General features: G+C 41.4%; 1 protein-coding gene across 1 annotated transcript; it reads right to left on the minus strand.

Annotated features, from left to right (window-relative positions):
• Positions 1 to 9,277: 9,277 nt before the first annotated feature.
• LOC119333637 (DELLA protein RHT-1-like) lies at positions 9,278 to 9,571 on the minus strand. Its single transcript, XM_037606473.1, has one exon. The coding sequence runs from the start codon at positions 9,569 to 9,571 to the stop codon at positions 9,278 to 9,280; it is 294 nt and encodes a 97-aa protein (XP_037462370.1).
• Between the last annotated feature and the right edge of the window lie 4,285 nt (positions 9,572 to 13,856).

Raw genomic sequence — 13,856 nt, forward strand, 5'->3', positions numbered from 1 at the left:
TGTTGATTCTAAAGTAACTGTTCACACTGTTCATGCTGCTATTAAATATCTTAAGGAAAATAAAGATGCTAAACCTAGACTTATTAGATGGGTTCTCCTACTACAAGGATTTGATTTGCATATTATTGATAGAAAAGGAGCTGAGAACACCGTTGCAGACAACTTGTCTAGGTTAGAGAATGTTCTTGATGACCCACTACCTATAGATGATAGCTTTCCTGATGAACAATTAGCTGTCAGAAATGCTTCTTGTACTGCTCCATGGTATGCTGATTATGCCAATTACATTGTTGCTAAATTTATACCACCTAGTTTCACATACCAGCAAAAGAAAAAAGTTTTTTTATGATTTAAGACATTACTTCTAGGTTGACCCACACCTTTATAAAGAAGGAGTAGATGGTGTTATTAGACGTTGTGTACCTGAGCATGAACAAGAACATATCCTACGCAAGTGTCACTCCGAGGCTTATGGAGGACACCATGTTGGAGATAGAACTGCACATAAGGTATTGCAATCCGGTTTTTATTGGCCTACTCTCTTCAAGGATGCCCATAAGTTTGTCTTGTTTTGTGATGAATGTCAAAGAATTGGTAATATTTATGGACTGGTGCAAGCATCTCGGAGTTGGAATATACGCTTTGATAGTGTGATCAAAGCATATGGTTTTATACAGACTTTTGGAGAAGCTTGTATTTACAAGAAAGTGAGTGGGAGCTCTGTAGCATTTCTGATATTATATGTGGATGACATATTGTTGATCGGAAATGATGCTGAATTTCTGAATAGCATAAAAGGATACTTGAATAAGAATTTTTCAATGGAAGACCTCAGTGAAGCTCCTTATATATTGGGCATCAAGATCTATAGAGATAGATCAAGACGCTTAATTGGACTTTCACAAAGCACATACCTTGATAAAGTTTTGAAGAAGTTCAAAATGGATCAAGCAAAGAAAGGGTTCTTGCCTGTGTTACAAGGTGTGAAGTTGAGTGAGACTCAATGCCCGACCACCGCAGAAGATAGAGAGAAAATGAAAGTCATTCCCTATGCCTCAGCCATAGGTTCTATCATGTATGCAATGATGTGTACCAGACCTGATGTGTGCCTTGCTATTAGTTTAGCAAGGAGGTACCGAAGTAATCCAGGAGTGGATCACTGGACAACGGTCAAGAACATCCTGAAATACCTGAAAAGGACTAAGGATATGTTTCTCATTTATGGATGTGACAAATAGTTCATCGTAAACGGTTACGTCGATGCAAGCTTTGACACTGATCCAGATGACTCTATGTCACAAACTGGATACATATTTTTATTGAATGGTGGTGCTATCAGTTGGTGCAGTTCTAAGCAGAGCGTCGTGGCAGGATCTACGTGTGAAGCATAATACATAGCTGCTTTGGAAGCAGCAAAAGGAGTCTGGATGAAGGAGTTCATATCCGATCTAGGTGTAATAGCTAGTGCATCGGGTCTAATGAAAATCTTTTGTGACAATACTGGTGCAATTGCCTTGGCAAAGGAATCCAGATTTCACAAGAGAACCAAGCACATCAAGAGACGCTTCAATTCCATCCGTGATCAAGTCAAGGAAGGAGACATAGAGATTTGCAAGATACATATGGATCTGAATGTTGCAGACCCATTGACTAAGCCTCTCTCACGAGCAAAACATGATCAGCACCAAGACTCCATGGGTGTTAGAATCATTACTGTGTAATCTAGATTATTGACTCTAGTGCAAGTGGGAGACTGAAGGAAATATGCCCTAGAGGCAATAATAAAGTTGTTATTTATATTTCCTTATATCATGATAAATGTTTATTATTCATGCTAGAATTGTATTAACCAAAAACTTAGTACATGTGTGAATACGTGGACAAATAGAGTGTCCCTAGTATGCCTCTACTAGACTAGCTCGTTAAACAAAGATGGTTAAGTTTCCTAGCAATAGACATGTGTTGTCATTTGATGAATGGGATCACATCATTAGAGAATGATGTGATGTACTAGACCCGTCCGTTAGCTTAGCACTATGATCGTTTAGTTTATTGTTATTGCTTTCTCCATAACTTATACATGTTCCTATGACTATGAGATTATGCAACTCCCGAATACCGGAGGAACACTTAGTGTGCTATCAAACGTCACAACATAACTGGGTGATTATAAAGATGCTCTACAGGTGTCTCCGATGTTGTTTGTTGAGTTGGCATAGATCAACATTAGGATTTCTCACTCTGATTGTCGGAGAGGTATCTCTAGGCCCTCTCGGTAATGCACATCACCATGAGCCTTGCAAGCAATGTGACTAATGAGTTAGTTACGGGATGATACATTACGGAACGAGTAAAGATGTAGCGACCCGACCCGAATGGATCAAGTCTCTGTGCTTAAGTGTCATCCCTGGATCGGTATGCTGACACACACAGTACTCGAGGATTTATAACAGAGGTAAATCACATGTAAAAGTAACGTAATTACTATTACCTCAATCCAAACAGCGGAAGTAACAAGGTTGTGGATTCCCATCAACACCAACGGCAAAGTTGAGTGTAGAAATCGTAACCCTAATGTATCACTTACTCGTCGTAAGATTTCCTGCAACATGAGACGTTGCAGCCACAAAGGGTCAGTACATTGAATGTACTGGCAAATTCACACCATAGAGAGAAATGATGAACAATGGCTATCTCTACATGCATATTTGGCTGGTGGAAAAGCTCTATGGTTATAATATTTTTGCGAAAAGCCAATTTTTCCCTACTGCAAAGGAGTAATTTTTTTATTTAACTATCATGGTGGTTGTTGAACATTGAGAATGGTTGACAGAATTCTCATTCCCAATTAAGTAACATCATTAAACCCAACAAAATTAATTTAAAGTAACATGATGAGATTCACAGGATAATCCAAGTACTAGATACTCAAGTTGTCCATAACCAGGGACACGGCTAACCATGATTAGTTTATACACTCTGCAGAGGTTTGTGCACTTTTCTCCACAAGACTCGATCACCTCCGTTTGATTTCTCGCACTACATGGTGTTTGAGAAACGGATGACCGAGACATAGTCTTTCAGAAGCGCTAGCACCTTACGATCGGGTAGACCGTTACACCTACTTTCCCCTACATCTGCTAGTCTACCACTGTAAGAGTTCGTGCGACTTAATCAACTATGCTAGAGCCCATAGTAGCTTGTGGCTGCACACGGAAGTTTCTAGTATGAATAATCTCATGATCCCTTTGAGCCTGGGTGGCGGTCCATAAAAAAACAGGCAATCGCTGGAATACCCAGGTGCCTAAACAGGCAATCGCTGGAATACCCAGGTGCCTCAATCCACCCAGATGTGTGTTAAAGTTGCCACCTTAAGTAAACCATTAATTAACAATCTCACATCTATCATGAATACTCTCAAACGCAATCCACGTCTACGAGCATAGCATGACAATATAAGCATAACGTAAAAGTAACTCCCAAGGTTTGAATGCAGGGCAATAGGTTCCTACCTCATCAACTACTTCCCAATACCCACATGTTATCAATCCTACTCATGCAATGTTTGAGGGTGAAATTAATGCATAAAAACTGGGTATGAAGGGGGATATGATCAAAGTGTCAACTTGCATGTACTGTTGATGAAGATGATTCGCACTCAAAACTCTTGATAGTTCTACTCGTCACACTCCGTTCAATCTATCGTGAGCAAGCAATAGTAACCACATATAAGCAATCACTCAGAAGATCGGGAAGAACGAAGAAGACAGTTCGGAAAACATCAAAACCAAGAAAATAACTCTTGCAACATAAAACAAATTCTAACAATACCAAAATTATGTGAATTTGGCCTTATCAGAAAGTTTAGGTCAAGAGCTTCGTTTTGCAAAAAGAATCAACTAAATCGGAGTTATAAAACTCAAGTTATGATAAAAAAGGTTTTAATATAAATCTAAACAAAATTTGAAAATTGAAAATTTCAAAAAGTTGATGTGGCAGGTTCACTGGATAAGTAAAAAACAAGACGAAGCTATAGACGTTGGTTTCATCTAATTTGGATAAACGAGTGAAAAGTTATGGCTATTTGAAAAATCAGGGCCAAGCTGTTTTACGGAAGAAAAATAGCTACGGCTAGGTCTAATGTATAAATACGTAGACTAATTGATAATCTAATTATTTTATCATATTAGTTTAGAAATAATAAACTACGGAAGTATAAAGAAAAATACCTTTATAAGGCGGAGAAAAGATGATTTTGGAGAAAAGAGACAATTTTTAAAAGTCGCACTGGAGAGAAGAAAAATATTTTTATCTAGTCAATTCAAAATATTGGTTTAACCCAAATCGAATGATTTTTGGAGGCTCTATGGGTCTATATTTATAGGTAGTAAAAGGATTTAGGGGTTAAAGGCTAGGCAATATGGGACTAAACGTAGACGAAAATATACGAAACGGAGATGAAAAGAGACGGCTCGCATCGCATGGGCCTAAAGGACTTCGGCCGGCCGCGCGCACGCTGCGGCTGCAGTTTTTTTTTAAACAAAATTCGGCCTAAAAACTGAAAAGGCTGGCTGGGCCTGGCCCATGTAGGAAAGAAAAAACACTAAAATGATGGGGGGCCCGATGCTACTATGCAGCGCACATGGGCGACAAACAATTATGGCCGCACGTACAGTTCTTTTTTTAATAAAAACAGAAAGGGAAAACTGAATAACGAGAATAAAATAAAAATTTTATATAGGCATATTATATATCAAAATTTTCAGAAAAATATTTTCTACTACATGAACATTTTTCTAACGTCAAATAAAATCAACAAAAATTTGAGTAAATCAAACAGTGCTATTGGTGCAATAAAAACTCAACAAATCATTTTAAAAACACCAAAATAATTTCAAATTAATTTTTCTCCAATTTTTTATTGTAGGGAATCATGTTACCCTATTTTCCATATATTTTATTTTTGGAGAAAAATAATTTGAATAAATCCAAATAACTCCAAATTGAAAATAATTTCAAAAGGATTTTAAATTTTGATCCTTTTAAACTCCCAACTCATATTTCATATAATTTGAAGAAGTCATTTTATCTTCTCTCATGAAAATCATTGAGTTGCATAAAGTTTTGGAAATATTTTCAAATGAAATTTAAATATTTTCAACACCCCTTTTCATTTAAATAAATGGAAGAAGTCATGTCATCTTCTCTCCGGGATTTTGTGGTGAAAAGAATATGCAAAAATGAAAGTTTGGGAAAGTCATTTTATTCCCTCTCATTTAACTTTCAAAAAGTTTCGAATTTCACTCAATTACACTCAATCAATCAAACAATCAAACAAATCTATCTATTTATTATAACATTCCAAAATTTAGAATTTTGGAATGTTACAAAAGATACTTGCCGGTGACGAGATTGAACTAGGTATGATGATACCGACGATCGAATCTCGAGCAAGTAACATACCGATGACAAAGGGAGCAACGTATGTTGTTATGCGGTTTGACCAATAAAGATCTTCGTAGAATATGTAGGAACCAATATGAGCATCCAGGTTCCGCTATTGGTTATTGACCAGAGATGAGTCTCGGCCATGTCTACATAGTTCTCGAACCCGTAGGGTCCTCACGCTTAACGTTCGATGACGATATGTATTGTGAGTTATGTGATTTGATGTACCGAAGGTTTTTCGGAGTCCAAGATGTGATCACGGACATGACGAGGTGTCTCGGAATGGTCGGGACATAAAGATTGATGTATTGGAAGGTTATGTTTGGACACCGGAAAGGTTTCGGATAGGTTCGGGCATTTTCCGGAGTACAGGGGGGTTACTGGAAACCCCCGTAGGGTTCATGGGCCTTCATGGGCCTTAGTGGAAGAGAGGAGGAGGCGGCCAGGTGGAGGCGTGCGCCCCCCAAGCCCAATCCGAATGGGGGGGACCGCCCCCCTTTCCTTCTCTCCGTCTTCCTCTTTCCTTCCCCTCCTAGTTGGACTAGGAAAGGGGGAACCTACTCCTAGTAGGAGTAGGATTCCCCCTTGGGGCACGCCCCATGAGGCCAGCCGGCCCCCTCCACAGATTTCCACCTCGGTCATATTGTCGTAGTGCTCAGGCGAAGCCCTGCGTCGATAACTTCATCATCACCGTCAACACGCCGTTGTGCTGACGAAACTCTCCCTCGGCCTTAGCTGGATCTAGAGTTTGAGGGACGTCACCGAGCTGAATGTGTGCAGATCGCGGAGGTGCCGTGCGTTCGGTACTTCATCGGTTGGATCGCGAAGACGTTCGACTACATCAACCATGTTACTCAACGCTTCCGCTTTCGGTCTACGAGGGTACGTAGACACACTCTCCCCTCTCGTTGCTATGCATCTCCTAGATAGATCTTGCATGATCGTAGGATTTTTTTTGAAATACTGCATTCCCCAACAGATAGACATCCCTCTAGTCATCTAAATGATCATGTGATCCATATCAACTAAACCATATCCAATCATCACGTGAGATGGAGAAGTTTTCAATGGTGAACACCACTATGTTGATCATATCTACTATATGATTCACGCTCGACCTTTCGGTCTCAGTGTTCCGAGGCCATATCTGCATATTCTAGGCTCGTCAAGTTTAACCTGAGTATTCTGCTTGTGCAAAACTGGCTTGCACCCGTTGTATGTGAATGTAGAGCTTATCACACCCGATCATCACGTGGTGTCTCGGCACGACGAACTGTAGCAACAGTGCATACTCAGGGAGAACACTTGTACCTTGAAATTAAGTGAGAGACCATCTTATAATACTACCGCCGTACTAAGCAAAATAAGATGCATAAAAGATAAACATCACATGCAATCAAAATAAGTGATATGATATGGCCATCATCATCGTGTGCCTTTTGATCTCCATCTTCAAAGCACCGTCATGATCACCATCGTCACCGTCTTGACACCTTGATCTCCATCGTAGCATCGTTGTCATCTCGCGAACTATTGCTTCTATGACTATCGCTACCGCTTAGTGATAAAGTAAAGTGATTGCATGGCGATTGCATTTCATACAATAAAGCGACAACCATATGGCTCCTACGAGTTGCCGATAACTGTTATAAAACATGATCATCTCATACAACAATTTATATATCATCACGTCTTGACCATATCACATCACAACATGCCCTGCAAAAACAAGTTAGACATCTTCTACTTTGTTGTTGCAAGTTTTACGTGGCTGCTACGGGCTGCTAGCAAGAACCGTTCTCACCTACGGATCAAAACCACAACGATTTTTCGGCAAGTGTGCTGTTTTAACCTTCAACAAGGACCGGGCATAGTCAAACTCGATTCAACTAAAGCTGGAGAAACAGACACCGGCTAGCCCCCTGTGTGCGAAGCACGTTAGTAGAACCAGTCTCATGAACGCGGTCATGTAATGTCGGTCCGGGCCGCTTCATCCAACAATACCGCCGAATCAAAGTAAGACGTTGCTAGTAAGCAGTATGACTATTATCACCCACAACTCATTATGTTCTACTCGTGCATATAACATCTACGCATGGACCTGGCTCTGATACCACTGTTGGGGAATGCAGTATTTCAAAAAAAAAATCCTACGATCATGCAAGATTTATCTAGGATATGCATAGCAACGAGAGGGGAGAGTGTGTCCTCGTACCCTCGTAGGCCAAAAGCGGAAGCGTTTAGTAACGCGGTTGATGTAGTCGAACGTTTTTGTGATCCAACCGATCAAGTACCGAAGGTACGACACCTCTGTGTTCAGCACACGTTCAACTCGATGACGTCCCTCGAGCTCTTGATCCAGTTGAGGCCAAGGGAGAGTTCCGTCAGCACGATGGCGTGGTGATGGTGATGATGAAGTTACCGGCGTAGGGCTTCGCCTTAGCACTACGATGATATGACCGAGGTGTGTAAATGTGGAGGGGGGCACCGCACACAACTAAGAGAAACTTGTGTGTTCTAGGGTGCCCCTGCCCCGTATATAAAGGGGGGAGGGGAGGCCGGCCGGCCCTCCTAGAGCGTGCCAGGAGAGGGGAATCCTACTAGCACTCCAAGTCCTAGTAGGTTTCCACCTAAGGAAGAGGGGGAAGAAGGAAGGGAGAGAGGGAAGGAAAGGGAAGGGGGGGCGCCCCCCTTCCCCTAGTCCAATTCGGACCCAATGGGGGGCAGCCCCTCCTAGCCATTCCTCTCTTCCACTAAGGCCCATAGAGGCCCATTAGTTCCCCCGGGGGGTTCCGATAACCCTCCCACACTTTGATAATTACCCGGTACCTCTCGGAACTCATCCGATGTCCGAATAACATTGTCCAATATATCAATCTTTATGTCTCGACCATTTCGGGACTCCTCTCATGTCTGTGATCTCATCCGGGACTCCGAACAAACTTCAGTCATCAAATCACATAACTCATAATACAAACTGTCATCGAACGTTAAGCGTGCAGGCCCTACGGGTTTGAGAACTATGTAGACATGACCGAGACACATCTCTGGTCAATAACCAATAGCGGAACCTGGATGCTCATATTGGCTCCTACATATTCTATGAAGATCTTTATCGGTCAAACCGCATGACAACATACGTTGTTCCCTTTGTCATCAGTATGTTACTTGCCCGAGATTCGATCGTCGGTGTCATCATACCTAGTTCAATCTCGTAACCGGCAAGTCTCTTTACTCGTTCCATAATGCATCATCCCGCAACTAGCTCTTTAGTTACATTGCTTGCAAGGCTCATAGTGATGTGCATTACCGAGAGGGCCCAGAGCTACCTCTCTGATACACGGAGTGACAAATCCTAATCTCGATCTATGCCAACTCAACAAACACCATCGGAGACACCTGTAGAGCATCTTTATAATCACCCAGTTACGTTGTGATGTTTGATAGCACACAAGGTGTTCCTCCGGTATTCGGGAGTTGCATAATCTCATAGTCCGAGGAACATGTATAAGTCATGAAGAAAGCAATAGCAGAAAAACTAAATGATCATTATGCTAAGCTAATAGATGGGTCTTGTACATCACATCATTCTCTAATGATGTGATCCTGTTCATCAAATGACAACACATGTCTATGGCTACGAAACTTAACCATCTTTGATAAACGAGCTAGTCAAGTAGAGGCATACTAGGGACACTCTGTTTGTCTATGTATCCACACATGTACTAAGTTTCCGGTTAATACAATTCTAGCATGAATAATAAACATTTATCATGATATAAGGAAATATAAATAACAACTTTATTATTGCCTCTAGGGCATATTTCCTTCAAATGGAGGGCGGGAGATCGAAGTAGCCGCCGCCCGTGACGGTGGAGGAGGTGGAGGTGTTGAGCTGCGGGGCGGGCGGGAGGGGCGGTAGCGGCGCGTTGAGATGGGAGAGCATGCTCTCGACCCAATGGGAGAGGTTGGTGGGGTTGTAGTGCACGGTGTTCGTGGCGAGGTGGGTGCCGAAGTTGTTGTCGGGGGCGGCGCCAGCGCCCACGCCGCCCATCCTCATGGCCATCTTGAGATGCTCCAGCCTCTGCTCCACGTTCGCCATGTCGGACGCACACAAGACCATGTCGGGATCGCACCGGAGTAGAGGGAGAGAGAGGGGATTAAGGATTAGGGAGAGAGAGAGAGAGATGGATTAGCTCGAGACACACATCTCCAGAGAGCCATCCACGTGCGCCTCACTGCATCGCTCGGGCCTGGCTCTCGGAAAACTGCCGATTCGGTTGTTCCCAACGGGCCAGAGCCAGGGGTGCTTTAAGAACCGTGCTATGCAGGCTGAACAGTATATGCAGGGAACCAAACAACCGATGTCCAAAAAGATACTGCACCGTGCGGGCCTGGTTGGCCTCGAGGCAGGCAACCAAACTCGCCCTAGATGACTGGGTAGAGGTGTGACGTGCTCGTTGTTGCTTAGGTCGTTGTTCTATTTTGCTAAAAAAAGGTTGTTCTTTTAGTTAATTTTGCATGTGTTTGTTTTATATAAAAGAAAAGCATCGTGTAGTAGATAAGTACTCCCTCCGTTTCAAAATATAGTACATCCTTGATTTCCGTGTTTTACTTTGATCATAAATTTAACAAACAAGACCGATTGCGGCAGGAGCAAAAATTATATCAATGAATTCATATTCAAAAGAAGTTTTCAATTATATAATTTTTGCTCTCGCCACAGTCGATCTCGTTGGTTAATTTATGGTCAAAGTTGAACCTCGAGAAGCGCAGACGCGTTATACTCCCTCCTTTCCAATTTATAGGTCTTATTTTAACTCTTTTATTTTTCCAATTTAAAGGGCTCATCTTCATCTCATTTTAGTTTTCAAGGCGCATTAAATCTTTGCATGCAAGAATTAAAAAGGAACACATCAATGTATGTAATGTTCCTACTCATCTAGTGGTCAAGCATGCATGCACTGCAATTAATCCAAATTAATGCATGCGTTTAATTTGAATAGTTTTGTAAAGTACGAGATACATTTCTCCACTCACAAAATGTCTTGGTTGATGAGATTTCAGGTTTGAGCCCTGTAAATCGAAAAAGAAGGAGCATTTTGAAATTAAGGGAGTAGTATAGAGTTTATTAGCTTTCCTAGTGTTGTACGTGTCGTACCCGTCGATGCATTATTTATTGATACATTAATTTGTTTTTATGATGTATACGAACTTAAGACAAAAAGTTTGCGTGCATACAGTTGGTAAGGACAAAAAAGGAAGCCGTGCATAAAGGAACGATAATGTTATCTAGCGAGCGTCGTCTGTGAAGTGGTCGCAAGAGAACGTTTTTATGACAAGTTTGCTTGGCGGGAACGGCAAATCTTGTCCTTTTTTGCCAAATTTTTTTCTTCTTCCTTGAAGTTTTCATGTGTTTTCGAAGAAATTTCCACCTATCGTTGCCAATCTCACCATTATCTTCTGTATCAACCGACTCGCATCGATCTGTCAGACTGTGTAGTCCGACCTAGCTGAAACTTCTTCGACCGCAACCATGTTCCACCTTGCGTCGTGTCCAGGCTACACAAGCCCTATGCATCATCATTGTCCTTTCCTTGTCGCTGCCCATAGTAAGTTCTTAGCTCCCTCCTTGGTACAGTCCTTGAGCACTACCAACACGCTCCCATGATAAAGAAGAACACATCCATGCAAACTGTCAACAAGACCAAGTTACACAATTTTCCTTCCTTTATTTTGTTTATTACGTGCCCCATTGCCCCTCCATGAACTTGCCAGAGCTTTGCATGACCACCGTAACCTGCAGCTACTCACATCGGACATTTTTTGTTCCAAATAAATCTCAAATCTTCAGTACAACACCAGGCTCCTGCAGCACAGGAATACCACGCGTCGGAGGCTACCAACGGGAGCTCTACGCTCTTTGCGTCAAATTAGTGTCACGGCGCCAGGGAGGCAGCCTGATTGGGCCGGCCCATCGAGCTGTACCGAGTGAGAAAAAAGGGAAAGCAAAAAATGAGCCAGACGCGATGCTAGGAATCGAACCGACGACCAAACGATTGCAACCGCGTGCTCCTTGCCACTCCATATGATTAGAGTTTTATGTAGTACTAGTACAAATGCCCATGCGTTGCAACCGGCGATAAAATTAATAGAACCTGCTACACGTGTCATTTCTCAACACTTTTTATATCCAATTTTCGACGAACGCCAGAAATAATGTGACCCTAAGTATCGCTTTTCAACCCATGAGATGTGAATGTGAAGAAATGTTCCTAATATTTTTTTTTGACAGAAAGACAATAAGGGAACCCCTACAGTATACTTGGTGCAACAAATCCAAATTGCAAGTACCATGCCTTGAATCTGGGTGGGTGGGAAGGCATCAACAGCCCCTTCCCATCACTAGGCTATGCCTTAGTCTGCTAGAAATGTTCCTAATATCGTTCATCGGGATGTATTGCAGCTCCGCACTTTCATCCGATGATAAAGTAGTGATGCATGGAATAGTCTTTTTGTTGTCCAGAATAACACGTGTTGTTTAAAAGGTATTTTTTTGTAATTTTTGAGAGCATTATTTGAAAATTTTAAATCATTTTTGTTGTTGAATATAACATGTTAGATTTTGAAAATTATACTTCATTTGTTATTTTTTTGGCACTATTTGGGCTTGGCCCAGATATAAGGACTTGGCCTACACAGCACGTACGTTCTTAGAAAAAGAAAACACCTGGACTTATCTAAAAAAACACCTGGACACCTGGAGTTAGTCATGCACTACAGCGTACAAGTTTTGACTGGTTAGTCCCTGTTTCTGCTCACCTCTCAATAAAAAAGAGCTACTCCATCCAATCCATATTACTTTACGCTCAAACGGATGTACCTAGCACTTGATTGGAGGAAGTACTGAATTTTTGAATTTTCCAGCAAGATACGGGGAGAGAACTATGTATGTTAGTAACCAGCAAGCTGAGTCTGATCAAACTATCTATGTCACATTAACATAAAAATTATGATGAAGGCAGTATTGTGATACTGCAGTAAAAATAGAAGTGTATTATACAACACATATTACAGAATCAGGAGCATCTTGTTCTTCGTCACTACTTGCTTGCATCAATTCAAATTGCTACTTGCTGCAGCTAGATTCACAAACGAGCATTACTCTCTCAACAGTATTGCTAAGTTTGTCACCAATGAAATATTACTAATGAGTTCTCAGAGTGTAGGCCTCGGGATTTAGATAGAAACAAAATGAGAATTGGGAACTAAATTATCAAACAACAACTCAAGTAATTTCCTCAAATACCTCTGACTTGTCACTGCTTAGGGGTGAGATGATCCATAACGCATTTCAAATACTATGTCCTCATGATACAGTGAACTACCAAAAACTTCATGAAGCACATGAGAAATAAATTAATGGTATAGACTACTTTTAAATTAGGACGTCAGTGACATGTAAAAGTTGTACCTCCAAAAACTGCATGGATCAAAGATCTGCACTAATTCATCCACCCTTGCAAGCACTCATGAGTAATCACCTAGCATACCGACAAGCATCTACATGATCACCAACTATACATATATGAGTTTGGAACTTTGGGCTACTTGGTAGGGTAGTCTGTGCTAACCAAATACAAAATTAAGATGATATGCTGCAATACTGTGTTCTGGTCACCAATCTACATCACCGTAAGGTATTACATGTTCTCTCCACCAATGTAAAATATAATGATAGGCCTGTAGATTAACCATGAATGTGTGTGGAAAATGCATCTACCGAGGGTACACGCATGTCGTGAGTAGGGTTATAACTGAACTCATTTTCCCCTTAGGAAAAAAAACGTAAATTATATAGTAAATCCAAAGGGATAAACTCTAGGAAGCAGCTCTAGCAGAATTCTCAATTCCCTAGAAAAGACAACATACAACAATTGCTAATGTTACTGTCAGTCATATACATGAATGTATCTCTAATGCATACCACTATAATTCAGGACCTTTAATCTTTGTCCTAGAGGATATGGTCATTGGCATGGATCTCTCAAGTAAGAAACTTTGCTATCTCATCAAGGTTAATTGGTGTCAATAAATACGTCCAAAGAGAGATCAGTACGGGCCAAATATATAGTAAAATAATAATACATCAAATCAAATTGAGATGCAGTCAAGGAGCCAAAGCGAGTTGGGGAGGAAGAGAGGTTGCAGACGTATTTGAAGCAAATAATTGTAGGTTGCCAGAGAACTAATAATACATCAGATCAAATTGAGATGCAGTCAAGCAGCCAAAGCGAGTTGGGGAGGAAGAGCGGTTGCCGACGTATTTGAAGCAATGAACCGTAGGTTGCCAGAGAACCAAAATTGTCGGACGCTGGTTTGTTTTCCGTCCAAGTCTGATGAGGTGA

Source organism: Triticum dicoccoides, chromosome 7A, assembly GCF_002162155.2.
Source record: "Triticum dicoccoides isolate Atlit2015 ecotype Zavitan chromosome 7A, WEW_v2.0, whole genome shotgun sequence".
Lineage (NCBI taxonomy): Eukaryota > Viridiplantae > Streptophyta > Magnoliopsida > Poales > Poaceae > Triticum > Triticum dicoccoides.